At 51.2% G+C, this 16,077-nt stretch overlaps 1 protein-coding gene across 1 annotated transcript in view; it reads left to right on the top strand.

Moving 5' to 3' along the window:
* Positions 1-16,077, top strand: part of OTOF (otoferlin) — a 62,242-nt gene that overhangs the window by 8,084 nt on the left and 38,081 nt on the right. The window contains exons 8-17 of the mRNA XM_031065022.1: positions 1,105-1,291; positions 3,690-3,876; positions 5,459-5,682; positions 7,671-7,779; positions 8,241-8,426; positions 9,414-9,531; positions 12,098-12,341; positions 13,565-13,635; positions 14,330-14,420; positions 15,530-15,646. Of these exons, the coding sequence (XP_030920882.1) occupies positions 1,105-1,291; positions 3,690-3,876; positions 5,459-5,682; positions 7,671-7,779; positions 8,241-8,426; positions 9,414-9,531; positions 12,098-12,341; positions 13,565-13,635; positions 14,330-14,420; positions 15,530-15,646 (1,534 nt within the window). The remainder of the gene's footprint in view (positions 1-1,104; positions 1,292-3,689; positions 3,877-5,458; positions 5,683-7,670; positions 7,780-8,240; positions 8,427-9,413; positions 9,532-12,097; positions 12,342-13,564; positions 13,636-14,329; positions 14,421-15,529; positions 15,647-16,077) is intronic.

Genomic DNA, 16,077 nt, shown 5'->3' with positions numbered 1-16,077 from the left:
CTGAGCCGTGAAAGCAGAAGGACCAATCCGGTGGTTTTCTGGGCGGGAATGCGTGGTCCTGGTGCAATTCCAGGTGATCTCCAGCACAGAGTCGTTCTTCCTGTGGGGTCAGATCATCTGCTGGCGGCTGAACTCTCCAGCAGCACCAGACTGGTGTGACCCAGCCTGATGTCCCCTGACGCTCCTGATGGGCCCTGGGTGGGAAGATGGGATGAGATGGGATGGGATAATGGGATAATGGGATGGGATCTCACAACCCAAGGCAGAGCAGGGAAGTCCGGATGAAGTTTCCCAGGCTATGTGTGTGTACAGGGGTCTTGGACTGCCCAGAACATCTCAAAGATCACGGAACAAAAATCGGGAGCTTGAAGGCTTGATTCCAGCCCCAAAACTTTTCCTTTCATTATTAAAATAAATAATTTATATTTATTTTAAATAAATATCTCCATTTCAAATCTGCCTCTGAGGCTCTCCCCACATGGAATCAGAGGATGGTTGAGCAAGACCTCTGGGGTTGAGTCCAGCCGTTAACAGTCAGAAAGCACCAGCACAGATCTCCTGACTTGCTGGGTTTTGAGGACCTACCTCCAGAACTTTGGACTTTATTCCATGCTGTAGTAGCCGTCATGTTCTCCTTCTTATTCCTAAAATCCTGGAATGGTTCATTTTGGAAGGGATCTTCAAGATCACCTTGTTCCAACCCTCCTGCCATGGGCAGGGACACCTTCCACCAGTCATGGACAACTCCAGCAATTCCTAGAATTCCCCTAGAAATATTTTGTTCGCAGCATTCCCATCTATCCTTCAGAGGAGGAGAGCCACATATCCAAAAAAAACAATGGATGGAGTTAATTTCATCCCCAAAATAATCCTCCAGGCTCCCCTTGATAAGGAAAAAGCAACTCTTCCAAAATCCCATTCATTCAATTTCTGTGGAATGGAGTGGAAGCGGAAGGAGTCAGTGCTCAGAAAATGGATCAGCTCCTCTCTGGTTGTTTATGGAACCACAAAGATTGGATGGAGGTTGTCCCATCCAACAGGGATGGGATTCACTGAGCACCCCACCCCAGCAGCTGTTCCCAGCTCCATTCCCTGACATTCCAGGAACCTCCTGCTCCCCGACGGGGTCCCCCCGGAGCGGCAGTGGGCTCGGTTCTACATCAAGATCTACCGCGCCGAGGGGCTGCCGCGCATGAACACCAGCATCATGGCCAACGTCAAGAAGGCGCTCATCGGCGAGAACAAGGACCTGGTGGATCCCTACGTGCAGGTGGCCTTCGCAGGGCAGAAGGTGAGCGGGGAGGTGCCAGGGTGACCACAGGAGGTGACACCAGCAGGTGGCCATAGATGGTCTTGGTGGTCCTTGCAGGTCAGGATGGGCGTGGTGACACTTGGCGCATTGGGATGGGCATGGTGTCACCTGATAACGCTGAGATGGGCATGGTGTCACCTGGCACATCGAGATGGGCGTGGTGTCACTTGGCACGTCGAGATGGGTGTGGTGTCACCTGGCGTGTCAAGATGGGTGTGGTGTCACCTGGCACGTCGAGATGGGCGTGGTGTCACCTGGCACATCGAGATGGATGTGGTGTCACCTGGCACGTTGAGATGGGCGTGGTGTCACCTGGCACATCGAGATGGATGTGGTGTCACCTGGCACGTTGAGATGGGCGTGGTGTCACCTTGTTTTCACTCTCTGGGGTGGGTTTGAGCCCTCTCCAGTTGAGGAGGAAGATTTCTTGCTCAGGAGAGGGCAGAGTGGGTGGAAGGGAGAAGCTCTGGTGTTGAGGGATGAGGTTTGGGAGATCCAACCTGTTGGGAAGGATGAAAATTTGACAAGAAATTTTCACAGATATGTGTGCTTGGCAGAAAAATCTCTGAATGTAGAACCTGAGAACGAAATAGAGATGGAAGCAAGTTTTGATATAGAAGAATAACAGATGTGTAAATTGAGGATTGCTGAGCCAGTCTTGCTGGACAGCTAGGAAAGCAAAGGTTAAGTCAGTTGGAAAGAGATTTTATGACTTAGAGCAAAGGATAAACTGACCGCAAACAAAAAAATGTTTTTACCAAGCAGAAAGATTCCAGAGGCAAACAAGACATGCCGATGTGGCAAGGAGAAAAAAAGTCTAAGAATTTTCCACTGCAAGAAAACGGAAAAAAACAAATTTAAGCTTAAACTGTAACGCACTAACTCATGTGGTTGGATAGTATTGACCATAATATGGTAATGAGATGAGTTATGATAGGTTATAGGTAATAGTAAAGGTATTGACTGGTTGATTATATATTAAGATGCTCAGCAAAGAAGAATACATAATGCAATGTAACCAGAACTAAAGGATTTTCAGGCTTGTCTGCAGCAGGAGCTGGCAGCTGTAGGCTTGGCTCTGTCACCCATGTTGGAATTCCAGGCTCTTTCTTGCTCCAAGGTCAGGGTGAATAAAACTCAGGAGATGTTGTTTTTTGAAGTCTCACTCTGAAGTTTATTTTCCTTATCTATTACAAACTCACCAGATGTGAGTTCTCCCTAAAATGTGAGCTAAAATGGTGTCTGCTCACGGCTATTTAAGTCCCAGTTAGTTGACATCTATATTATTTATGCTTCTAACCCAATTATGATCACCCAAAACCACAATGTGGACATCTTTCATCCAATTGGAGAAAACCACTCAGATCCGCAAAGAAGAAGAAGGTGCAAAAAAGACATCTAACCCACGCCCAAAATTCTCCATCAATGTGTCAGGACATCTCTCACCCAATTACAGAAAACCACCCAGATCCGTGAAGAAGAAGAAGGTGCAAAAAAGACATCTAACCCACGCCCAAAATTCTCCATCAATGTGTCAGGACATCTCTCACCCAATTAGAGAAAACCACCCAGATCTGTGAAGAAGAAGGTGCAAAAAAGACATCTAACCCAAGCCCCAAATTCTCCATCTTGGCTCCCATATATCACCACGTACTAAAACCCCAAATTTAAGTTTTTTCACACTGTGAGGTCACACACTTCTAACCAACTCCACACCTGTAATCACAGTGCTGTTAATCAATTTTGGAAGCCTTCTCCACAGCCCTGGGTCAAATGCAGTGCTGTCCTGCAGCTCTGTGCCTTTCAGCAGAGAAAGTTTAAAATTCTCAGCATCCAGGGTTCTGACATCCCACGACCCCGGGCTGCTGGACTTCTGCATTCAGGGCGAGGGGCACCAAGGTCTCCCAACATCTCTGCAGGTCTAGCACTCTGTTCCTCACGTCTACGAATCACTCTAATTTCTTAATTTTATAATTGGCTCGTTGTTTTTGGGGTTTTTATAAGTTCAACACGTCCCAGGGTACACTGGTTCTGAAATCTGCATATTCTGATGCTCCCCTCCTCCCCATGTTTAGTCTTCTCTCCCCCTCTGTCTGCCGAGAAGGGTTATCAACTTGCCCTGCTAGGGTCGTTCAGTGATACAAAGAGAACGATTAACTCTAACGACTTGTAATTAACATAACAAGTAACACTGCCGCAGCAACTCCGGGTCTAAAGATTTTGTAACTTTGTTTTCTTTTCTCTATAGAAATAGAATTTAACCAAATTCTGTTCATAACAGATACAATAAACTGTATTTTGAAGGGTTGCCTGGAGTCCCACGTCTCTCATCTCTTACTCAACCCTTGTCTGATATCCGTCTCCTCTCGATTCCCAGGGAAAGACATCCATACAGAAGAGCAGCTACGAGCCCCTCTGGAACGAGCAGATCATCTTCACAGAGATGTTTCCCCCGCTGTGCAAGCGGATCAAGATCCAGATCCGGGACTCGGACAAGGTCAATGACGTGGCCATCGGGACCCATTTCATCGACCTGAGGAAGGTCTCCAACGAAGGGGACAAAGGTAAAGTTGAAGTGGGGGGCATAAAAGCTACAGGGGCAGAGTTACCGAAGTTTTCCAGGCTCCTTCCTGTCCCTGGAATTCCTGGGTGCTCATCAGGAGACACCTTGATGTCCTCAAATGTGAGAGGTTCCTGGGCCAGTGCCCTGAAAACCAAGATTTGTCACAAACCTTCAGCCAAAACCTGAAAGCAAAGACGCCCCAGAACAATTTGCTCTTCCAAAAATTCCGTGGATGGATGAGCATTTGTGGGGAAAGATGGGAAACCAGACGTGGGACTGGAAAGGGACTAACAGGGTGTTCTCCTTCCTCAAACCTCAAAATGGGGAATTGCCAAAGACCTGCCCACTTCCCACCACTGCCTTGCCTGCAAATTTCCCCCCAAAAAACTTCAGGAGGCTCAGGGGGGACCTTGTGGCTCTGCACAAGTCCCTGACAGGAGGGGACAGCCAGGGAGTGTGGTGGTGTTCACAGGGGTCCCAGGAAGAGGGAAGAGACGAGGATCTGACTCCATGTTTCAGAAGGCTTGATTTATTATTTTATGATATATATATTATATTAAAACTACATTAAAACTGTACCAAAAGAATAGAAGAAAAGATTTCATCAGAAGGCTAGCAAAGAAAAGAAGGAATAGAATGAATAACAAAAGCTTGTGTCTGACTGAGAGTCCTGATACAGCTGGACTGTGATTGGCCATTAGTTAGAAACAACCATATGAGACCAATCACAGATCCACCTGTTGCATTCCACAGCAGCAGATAACCATTGTTTACGTTTTGCTCTTGAGGCCTCTCAGCTTCTCAGGAGAAAAATCCTAGCAAAAAGATTTTTCAGAAAATATCATGGCTGATATTTTGAAGAACAACTTGCAAAGACAAGGTAGGGTCGAGCTCTGCTCCCAGGGAACAGGGGCAGGACAAGGGGAAACAGCCTCAGGCTGGGCCAGGGCAGGCTCAGGTTGGGTATCTGGAAAATTCCTTCCTGGAAATGGCTGTTGATCACGGGCACAGGTGGAGTTTCCATCCCTGGAGGGATTTAAAAACCATTTGGATGTGGCACCATCCATTTGGGGGACGTGGGTTAGTGGAGGCCTTGGCAGTGCTGGGATCAGATGGAAAAACTGCCAGAAAAATCTCCTGCAAATGCATTTGGCAGGAGATCAAGGTGAAAGACTTAAATGCTTCCACTCACCCTGGTTGTGCCAGGTTGGACACCAGGAGGAATTTCTGCATGGAAAGGGTGGTCAGGCCCTGGCAGGGGCTGCCCAGGGAGGTTTGCAGTGCCCATCCCTGGAGGGGTCCAAGGAATTCCTGGATGTGGCACTGAGTGCTCTGGGACAAGGTGGGGATCAGGCACAGGCTGGACTCGATGATCTGGGAGCTCTTTCCCGACCCAAATCATCCTGGGATTCCCTGAAAACTGTCTCCATGGATGGCGGCAACCACACTTCCATGGACACACAAGAACACGTCCCAGCCTGTGTCACCACACAGAGACCAGAAAAGTGACACCAACCATGGGTGCTAAGACATTCCCTTTTCCCTCTCCATCCCCTTCCCACCTGCCCATTCCACCCCCTCAGGTTTCCTGCCCACCTTCGGCCCCGCCTGGGTGAACATGTACGGCTCCACACGGAACTACACCCTCATGGACGAGCACCAGGAGCTCAACGAGGGCCTGGGCGAGGGCGTCTCCTTCCGCGCCCGGCTCCTGCTGGGCCTGGCTGTGGAGATCCTGGACACCACCAACCCCGAGATCAACAGCTCCACTGAGGTGCAGGTGGAGCAGGCCACGGCGGTGGCTGACGTAAGTCCCCCGTGACCCCACAGGTGTCCCTATGACCCCACAGCATCAAGGGGGCGGTTTGGGGTCTTGGGAATATTGGATTGTTGCCTTTGGTCTATGAATTGAGGATTTTCCTGGATTGGGAATGGTGTGGCCAGCAGGAGCAGGGAGGTCATTCTGCCCCTGTACCTGGCATTGGTGAGGACACACCTGGAGTGCTGTGCCCAGCTCTGGCCCCTCAGTTTGGGAAGGACATTCCCAAGAGATCCTTGAGATCCTTGAATGTGTCCAGAGGAGGAAACGAGGCTGGAGAGGGGCTGGGAACGCAAACCCTGTGAGGAACCACTGAGGGATATACTCGTCTTAGCCGATTACACAGAGTTAAAGAATATTGACAGTGACTTTAACCAATCAACATAAACACACGTAGTTTGAGTTAAAACGATACTCGCTTGTTCATTTATAGGAATACAATGCATAAAACCTTATTCATAAGTCTAGCCTTACTACAGAAACTTTTTGCAACTTAGAAAGCTATTCTGAAATACTAAAACATAGATCTATTGTTCTATTCCTCACGTCTTCTTACAGCTAACAAGATGCATCAACAATATTAATATTTCTGTCATAACTGAAGCCTGTCTATTTTCCCACAAACCTAAAACCCTCTAACTTTATAGATTCCCACAGGGGTGGAGAAAAGGAGACTCAGGTGTGTCCTTATCACTCCCCACAACCCCCTGAAAGGTGCCTGTGTTCAGGTGGGCTCTTTCTCCAGGCACTGACACAACCAGAGGACACAGCCTTGAGCTGCACCAAGGGAAATTTAGGTTGGATATCAGGAAAAAGTTCTTTACAGAAAGGGTGATAAAGTTCTGGAATGTTCTGCTCGGGGAGGTGGTGGAGTCCCCATCCCTGGGTGTGTTTAACAAAGCCTGGATGTGGCACTGGGTGCCAGGGTTGAGTTGAGGTGATGGGGCTGGGTTGGACTCGATCTTGGAGGTCTCTTCCAACCTGGGGATTCTGTGAATTCTGTGAATTTGGGGAATTTTGGAAACTCCTGGAGACCAGGGCAGTGGTGGAGTCCCCATTCCTGGGTGTGTTTAACAAAGCCTGGATGTGGTACTGGGTGCCAGGCTTGAGTTGAGGTGTTGGAGCTGGGTTGGACTCAATGATCTTGGAGGCCTCTTCCAACCCACTGAATTCTGTGAATTTTGGGAATTCTGGGAATTTTTTGATTTCAAGTGTTGTTCCAGCTGGTCTGGATCTTACAGAGCAGCAGAAGTATCACGTTTTAAGATCATTCCAATGCTCACCTCCCTTAGGAGCGCTGGGAATGCCAGAGTGACATTGTTTGTCACTGGCACAGCTTTCCCAGAGGAGCTGTGGCTGATCCACCCCTGGAAGTGTCCATGGCCAGGTTGGTCAGGGCTTGGAGCACCCTGGGATAGAGGAAGGTGACCCTGCCCATGAAACTGGATGATCTTTAAGGTCCCTTCCAATCCAAACCATTCCAGGATTTCTATTTTCTCCTGAGCCTAGGAATGTTTCTCCAAGTGGGAAATACCCACAGACAGTGACTCATCCCATAATTCGTTATCCCACTCTTATTCTGATGGGTTTCAATCAGAAACCAAGAAACCAAGGATCTCCTTTATTTTCCAGCCAGGTGGAATGAAACCACCTGGAAACAGAACCATCCCAATTCCACGGGAGCATCCAGGCACCTGGATTTGTGTGGTTTGATCAATTCAGTGAACTCAGGCTTGTATTCCTGAATATCCCTGAGAGCCCATCCCAGGCAAGGGATGATGGATCCTGACACAGCTCAAGGTTATCTTTAATTAAAAGATATTAAAATGAAATCTTTAATTAAATACTCTTTACAATGAGCCAAGAGATGGGGGACAAAACCCTCACGGTCCCTTTGGAAATGGCATCCCAAGGAGTGGACCTGTCTTCTCCCTCTGGCCCCGACCCTCAGCCCTGGGATGTCTTTTCTCCTGCAGAACTGCAGCGGGAAGATGGAGGAATTCTTCCTCTTCGGAGCCTTCCTGGAGGCCTCCATGATCGACAGGAAGATTGGGGACAAACCCATTAACTTCGAGGTCACCATAGGTTGGTTTGATTTTTTTGGGGACAGTGTTGGTGGTGAAAATCAGAATCCAAACTTTGGGGTGGGGTTTATTCCCGATTTTCTGTTCCAACCCCTGCTAGAGCAGGTTTGGGGAGCAGGCAATGGCTCCTCCATGGACATGAGGGATGTGGGATCCCATTTTGTGCCTGCTGGGCTGTGGCCAGTGGAGCTGATCCCTCTCTCCCATCCTGGTTTCATCCTCCGGAGATGCCAGGGTATTCCCAGGGGATTGAGAGGGGACAGGAGCAGGGCACAGACACCTCTCCCTAATTTCCAACTCCTGGATGTGATTCCAGGAAGTCAAACTCCAATTTTCTCTGTGATTCCATCAGAGAAAACTTCTGCCAACCTGAATTCAATACCAGAGCTGGGAGTTATAACACTGTGAATTGATTAAATGTTTTATTTATTTTTTTTCTTTCTTTTTTTTTTTTTTCTCGAGGTAACTATGGCAACCAGGTGGATGGCTCCAGCAAACCCCTCCTGAGGAAGAAGAAAGAGGGAGGGGATGGGGACGAGGAGGAGTCGGAGCTGCTCCAGAATTCCAGTGACGATGAAGTTGGCGAGGATGGAGAGCTGGTTTCCGTTTCTTCATCCCCACCCATGAAGCCCCTGGTTTGCTTGTTCAGTTTGTCCCCCTGGGCACTGGGTCAGTGTGTCCACCTGGGCACAGACAGGTCAGCGTGTCCACCTGGGCACTGGGTCAGTGTGTCCACCTGGATTTGTGTGGTCAGTGTGTCCACCTGGATTTACGTGTTCAGTGTGTCCACCTGGGCACTGGGTCAGTGTGTCCCCATGGATTTGTGTGGTCACCTGGGCACTGGCTCAGTGTGTCCACCTGGGCATGAACAGTGTGTCCCTATGGATTTGTGTGGTCACCTGGGCACTAGTCAGCATGTCCACCTGGTCACAGGCAGGTCAGGGTGTCCATCTGGGCCTTGGTTAGTGTGTCCACCTGGGCATGAACAGTGTGTCCCTATGGATTTGTGTGGTCACCTGGGCACTAGTCAGCATGTCCACCTGGTCACAGGCAGGTCAGGGTGTCCATCTGGGCCTTGGTTAGTGTGTCCACCTGGGCATGAACAGTGTGTCCCTATGGATTTGTGTGGTCACCTGGGCACTAGTCAGCATGTCCACCTGGTCACAGGCAGGTCAGGGTGTCCATCTGGGCCTTGGTTAGTGTGTCCACCTGGGCATGAACAGTGTGTCCCTATGGATTTGTGTGGTCACCTGGGCACTAGTCAGCATGTCCACCTGGTCACAGGCAGGTCAGGGTGTCCATCTGGGCCTTGGTTAGTGTGTCCACCTGGGCATGAACAGTGTGTCCCTATGGATTTGTGTGGTCACCTGGGCACTAGTCAGCATGTCCACCTGGTCACAGGCAGGGCAGTGTGTCCATCTGGGCCCTGGTCAGTGTGTCCACCTGGTCACAGGCAGGTCAGTGTGTCCATCTGGGCCTTGGTCAGTGTGTCCACCTGGGCATGGACAGGTCAGTGTGTCTACCTGGGCACAGGAGGTCAGTGTGTCCACCTGGATTTGTGTGGTCAGTGTGTCCACCTGGGCACTGGGTCACTGTGTCCACCTTGTGTGGCTCTTGGGGGCTGTCCTGGCTTAGGGACATGGGTCAGTGGTGGCCTCAGCAGTTTCGAGATCCCAGATGGAAAAACTGCTGGAAAAATCCACAAATGCATCGAGCAGGAAATTGGGATAAAAAGGTTCAAACTCTCTGACTGGTGAGATGTGCCCAGGGAGGTCTGGATTTGCATACCAAGAAAGATAATTGGATTTGAGATTATGAGATTCACTGAAAGCGGATTTTTATCAAGTTTTAGCAGTAGATTGGTGCTAATTGAATTCACTGTCTGATTAAATCAATTGGGAAAAAAATATCCAGTGAAGATACGTGTCTCCCTGGAATTCCCGCCCTATTTCCATCAATATCCAGCAGAGATAAATCCCCCTGGAATTCCCTCCCTTGTTTCCATGAATATCCAGCACAGATCTCCCTGGAATTCATTCTCTTGTTTCCATGATTATCTAGCACCAAAAAATCCCCCTGGAATTCCTTCCCTTGCTTTAATCAATATCCAGCAGAGATAAATCCCCCTGGAATTCCCTCCCTTGTTTCCATCAATATCCAGCACAGATCTCCCTGGAATTCATTCTCTTGTTTCCATGAATATCCAGCACGGAAAAATCCCGCTGGAATTTCCTCCCTTGCTTTAATCAATATCCAGCACAGATAAACCCCCTGGAATTCCCTCCCTTCCATGTTTCCATGAATATCCAGCACAGAAAAGTCTCCCTGGGGTTCCCTCTCTTGTTTCCATCAATATCCAGCACAGAAAATTCTCCCTGGAATTCCCTCCCTTGCTTCCATCAATATCAGCACAGATAAACCCCCTGGAATTCCCTCCCTTCCATGTTTCCATGAATATCCAGCACAGAAAAATCCCCCTGAAATCCCCTCCCTTGTTTTTATCAATATCCAGCACAGATAAATCCCCCTGGAATTCCCTCCTCTGTTCCTCACCTCCTTCTCCAGCTGAATCCCAAGGGGAGATGAGAAGTTCTGATATTTTGGGGCCTCTCCCACCCTGTTTATCCAAAAATCTCCATCCTCTGGCAGCTGGCTCCCACCCCGCTCAACCACGGGGCTCTGCTGACATCTCCTGGTGGGAACAGCCAGGAAGGGCTGGAGCTGGATTGGACTCCTGGTGATCCCAGGAGCAGCAGGATTCCCCTTTCCAGGTGCACAGAGCAGGATTCCCCTTTCCAGGAACAGCAGGATTCCCTTTCTAGGTCCAGCAGGATTCCCTTTCCAGGTGCAGCAGGGTTCCCCTTTCCAGGAGCAGTAGGATTCCCCTTTCCAAGTGCAGCAGTGTTCCCCTTTCCAGGTGCACAGAGCCGGGTTCCCCTTTCCAGGTGCAGCCGGGTTCCCCTTTCCAGGTGCAGCAGGGTTCCCCTTTCCAGGTGCACAGAGCAGGATTCCCCTTTCCAGGTGCAGCAGGATTCCCTTTTCCAGGAGCAGCAGGATTCCCCTTTCTAGGTGCAGCAGAGCAGGATTCCCTTTCCAGATCCTGGATCCTGGCTCACGGCCAGCACCCCAAAAGTGTGGATCACCCTTCCTTCAACTGTGCCAAGGACAGGTTGGGCAGGGTTTGGAGCAACTGGGAGTTTCCAGAACCCCAGGATGGTTTGGGTGGGAAGGCCTCTTAAAGATTATCCAGTTCCTGACACATCCCACTGTCTCATTCTTACGCAGCCGGGTAATAATTAGCATAGACCCCATGATTACAGATTAATCTTTATTAAGAAACTCGTTGCTTTTATAGACAGTTACGATATGGCTGGACTTGATTGGTCCTTTAATTAAAACACCATCACCACTGGCTAATTAAGAAACCATCCTTGGGTAAACAAATCTCCATAACATATTCCACATGTTCACAAACACTAGGTGAAGCAGGTTAAGATAAGGATGGTTTATCATTCTCTGATCTTCTCACAGACAACTTTCCCAGCACGATGCCTGGCAGAGTCATCTATTGCTCCCTGTGGCCAGAGAGCTGCTGCCACATCCCAGATTGCTCCAAACCCCGTCCAGCCCGACCTTGGATGCTCCCAGGATGGATGGGGCAGCCCCTGGGCACTGCACCCGTCCATCCTGGGCCTGGCTTCCATTATTCTTTATTAAGAAACCTTAATCTTTATTAAGCCTCCATTCCATCAATCTTTATTAAGAAACTCATGGTTTTTATAGACAGTTATGATACACCCAGGTAGTCCCAGGTGATTCCTAGTCCAAAGCTAGACTTGATTGGTCCTTTAATTAAAACACCATCACCACTGGCTAATTAAGAAACCACCTTTTGGTAAACAAATCTCCATAACACATTCCAAATGTTCACCCACACCAAGTGCAGCAGGTTAAGATAAGGATTCTTTATCATTCTTTTCTCCGATCTTCTCACAGACAACTTTCCCAGCACGATGCCTGGCAGAGTCATCTATTGCTCCCTGTGGCCAGTGAGCTGCTGCCACATCCCAGATTGCTCCAAACCCCGTCCTGCCTGGTCTTGGACACTCCCAGGATGGATGGGACAGCCCCTGAGCACTGCACCCATCCATCCTGGCTTTGGGAATGGCCTCGGGAAAAACGGAGCCTCCATTCCAGCTCCTGAGCTGCTGTATCCCCCTTCCCACCTCCCATTGCATCCTGGGAGAGGGGTGGGATGGGGGCTGCTCCAGGCCAGGATTGTCCCCCTCACGGAGTGTCTCTCCTGCCTCCTCTTGCAGGAATTACTTCTACCTGCCCTACCTGGAGAAGAAGCCCTGCATCTACATCCGGAGCTGGTGGCAGGACCAGCGGCGCCGGCTCTACAACGCCAACATCATGGACAAGATCGCGGACAAGTCAGGGGTGTACTTCTACCTGCCCTACCTGGAGAAGAAGCCCTGCATCTACATCCGGAGCTGGTGGCAGGACCAGCGGCGCCGGCTCTACAACGCCAACATCATGGACAAGATCGCGGACAAGCTGGTCAGGGGTGGACGGGGGTGGACAGGGAGGGGTGGAGGGACGGGGGGACACAGCTGGGGTGGCACCAGGCACAGCCACAGCCAGGGAAAAAGCAAAGCAGGGACGGACAGTGCCTGAAAAGGGGAACATTCCCAGTGAGGAATCACCAAATTCCAGCAGCTCCTTGAGAATTCTGAGGGTCAGATCCAGGTGTCCCCACAAAAGGGAGCAGGGGTGCGGAGGCTGTGTCACCTGGGATGGAGGGGTGAAGCACTCATGTGGCAGAGGCAGGGAAGGGAAGGCTCCAGGGAGAGCTCAGAGCCCCTTCCAGAGCCTAAAGCAGCTCCAGGAGAGCTGGAGAGGGACTGGGGACAAACCTGGAGGGACAGGAGAAGGGCGAATGGGTACAAACTGGGAAAGGGGAGATTTGGGCAGGATACTGGCATGGAATTCTTCCCTGTGAGGGTGGGGAGGCCAGGCGATTCCCAGCCCACCCAGGTGATTCCCAGACCAGGTGATCCCAGGTGATTCCCAGCCCACCCAGGTGATCCTAGGTGATTCCCAGGTAATTCCCAGACCAGGTGATCCCAGGGGGTTCCCAGCCCAGGTAATCCCAGATGATCCCAGGTGATTCCCAGACCAGGTGATCCCCAGGTGATCCCCAGGTGATTTCCAGTCCAGCCCAGATGATCCCAGGTGATCCCAGGTGGTTCCTAGCCCAGACCAGATGATCCCCAGGTGGTTCTCAGCCCAGGTGATGCCAGGTGATTCTCAGCCCAGGTGATCCCCAGGTGATCCCCAGGTGATTTCCAGTCCAGCCCAGATGATCCCAGGTGATCCCAGGTGGTTCCTAGCCCAGACCAGATGATCCCCAGGTGGTTCTCAGCCCAGGTGATGCCAGGTGATTCTCAGCCCAGGTGATCCCCAGGTGATCCCCAGGTGATTTCCAGTCCAGCCCAGATGATCCCAGGTGATCCCAGGTGGTTCCTAGCCCAGACCAGATGATCCCCAGGTGGTTCTCAGCCCAGGTGATGCCAGGTGATTCTCAGCCCAGGTGATCCCCAGGTGATCCCCAGGTGATTTCCAGTCCAGCCCAGATGATCCCAGGTGATCCCAGGTGGTTCCTAGCCCAGACCAGATGATCCCCAGGTGGTTCTCAGCCCAGGTGATGCCAGGTGATTCTCAGCCCAGGTGATCCCCAGGTGATCCCCAGGTGATTTCCAGTCCAGCCCAGATGATCCCAGGTGATCCCAGGTGGTTCCTACCCGGAGCGCCGGCTCCGAGGGGTCCTGGAGGAGCTCAGCAGCGGCTGCCTGTGAGTGACACATGGGAAGATGGCACCGTGCGGGTCCCTGCTCCCAGGGGAATGTCACCTCACCTGTCCTGTGCCCTGTCCTCAGGATGATGGGACAATGTTCCATGACATTGGCACCATGCCGGATCTTTTGGTGCTTCCATCTGCACCCCAAACACCCCAAAGCAGGGGTGGAAACCTCAGTCCTGTGGCCTCCTGAAAGGTGCCTGTGCTCAGCTGGGGCTGGGCTCTTTCTCCAGGCACTGACAGAACCAGAGGACACAGCCTTGAGCTGCACCAAGGGAAATTTAGGCTGGATATCAGGAAAAAGTTCTTTACAGAAAGGGTGATAAAGTTCTGGAATGTTCTGCCCAGGGAGGTGGTGGAGTCCCCATCCCTGGGTGTGTTCAACAAAGCCTGGATGTGGCACTGGGCGCCAGGGTTGAGTTGAGGTGTTGGGGATGGATTGGACTCAATCTTGGAGGTCTCTTCCAACCTTGTGAATTCTGTGAATTTTGGGAATTCTGGGTGGCACCTGGTGACACCTGATGACACCAACTGTCCCTTCCTGAGTCCAAAGTGCGAACTGGCCTCTCATCCACAGCTTTGTTGGAGATTGGTGGGAATTCGAGCACTTTCCAGGGATGTGGCCAGGCTGGTGGGTTGGGAAGAAAACCCTGGGAAGGGTTCCCATGGGAATCCCTTTTTCCTGCAGGCGATTCCTGACCTTGGCTGACAAGGACCAGCACCACTCGTCCCGCACCAGGCTGGACCGGGAGAGGCTCAAATCCTGCATGCGGGAGCTGGTGAGCGGGATCCGATCCCTGAAGGGGCTCCAGGAGAGCTGGGAGGGACTGGGGACAAGGCCTGGAGGGACAGGACACCGGGAATGGCTCCCACTGCCAGAGGGATATTGGGAATTAGGAATTGTTCCCTGGCAGGGTGGGCAGGCCCTGGCACTGGGAAGTTCGGAGAAGTTTTGGGAAGAGCAGAGGAAGATTCCTGAGAAGGGGCAGGAATTTGGTTCATGGACATGTTTGTTCCCAGTCCCTGTGGGTTGGAGATTTGGGGTTTAATTCCGACCCCAAAGCCCACTCAGGTCTTAGGCAAGTCCCAAGCGTAACTTGGGACTCTGCTGGCTCCCCTCCAACAGACTCAGGAAAGAAATTCAGGAGCACAGACCTGGAAAGGGAAATTTGGGAAGCCCCCAGAGCAGAGCTGTCCCAGGGACAGGGATTTGGGCTGATTTTGGGAACCCCAAAAAACAGCGCTGCTCCAGGGACAGAGGTTTGGGGGTGATTTTGGGAACCCCAAAAAACAGTGCTGCTCCAGGGACAGAGGTTTGGGGGTGATTTTGGGAATCCTTTTGGAGCAGAGCTTCCCCAGGACAGGGATTTGGACGTAATTTTGGGAACCCCCCCAGAGATGCCCCATGGACAGAAGTTTGGGGTGATTTTGGGAACCCTTTCAGAGCTGCCGCAGGCACAGAGGTTTGGGGTGATTTTGGGAGCCCCAAAAAGCAGAGCTGTCCCAGGGACAGAGGTTTGGGGTGATTTTGGGAACCCTTTCAGAACAGAGCTGCTGCAGGGACAGAGGTTTGGGGTGATTTTGGGAACCCCACAGAGCAGAGGAACTCCATGGACAGAGGGTTGGGGTGATTTTGGGAACCTCAAAAAGCAGAGCTCCCCCAAGAGGAGAGACACCTTCTTCAAGCCACCCCAAAATTCTCCAAGCGCAGGTGACACCTTTGTGGTGACACCTTTGTGGTGTCAACTTCTCCTGGGCTGTCTCTGCCCTCTCAGGGGCTCTGCCATGCCAATAAAAGGGTTTCTGAAGGTGTCCACCCTGACCTGGTGGGATTGAAGTGCCTTTCCTTGGTCCGAGCTGTGTCCTGATGTCCCGGCTGTGTCCACAGGAGAACATGGCCCAGCAGGCCACGGCCCTGCGCTCCCAGGTCAAGAGGAACACCATGAAGGACAAGCTGAAGCTGGTGCAGAACTTCTTGCAGAAGCTGCGGTTCCTGGCAGACGAGGTGAGTCCCTCAGGGGCAGAGGTGGCTCTGGCTGGGGCAGCTTGTGGGGACGGAAACCTGGGATGGATGGGTGGATGGAGGGATGGATGTGGATGGGATGGATGAAGATGGATGAATGGATGGATGAATGATATGGATGGACAGATGGATGGATGATGGATGGGTGGACGGATGGATGATGAATGGATGGATGGATGGATGGATACATGGATGGATGGATCCATGGATGAATGGGATGGATGGAACGGATGGATCCATGGATGGGTGGATGGATGGATGGATGGATGGATGGATGGAACAGATGAATGGATGGAGACCTCCAAGGGCAGGAGAGGTCCCTCTGCAAGGAGCCATTCCAAGTCCATGAGCTGGCCCATGATTCCTGTGCATTCCTGGGTGGGAATGAGCTGATGTAAAAGAAATTTAAGAGT

Source organism: Geospiza fortis, unplaced genomic scaffold (genome assembly GCF_000277835.1).
Source record: "Geospiza fortis unplaced genomic scaffold, GeoFor_1.0 scaffold509, whole genome shotgun sequence".
NCBI classification, from domain to species: domain Eukaryota; kingdom Metazoa; phylum Chordata; class Aves; order Passeriformes; family Thraupidae; genus Geospiza; species Geospiza fortis.
This window is presented reverse-complemented; position numbering and strand designations above follow the sequence as displayed.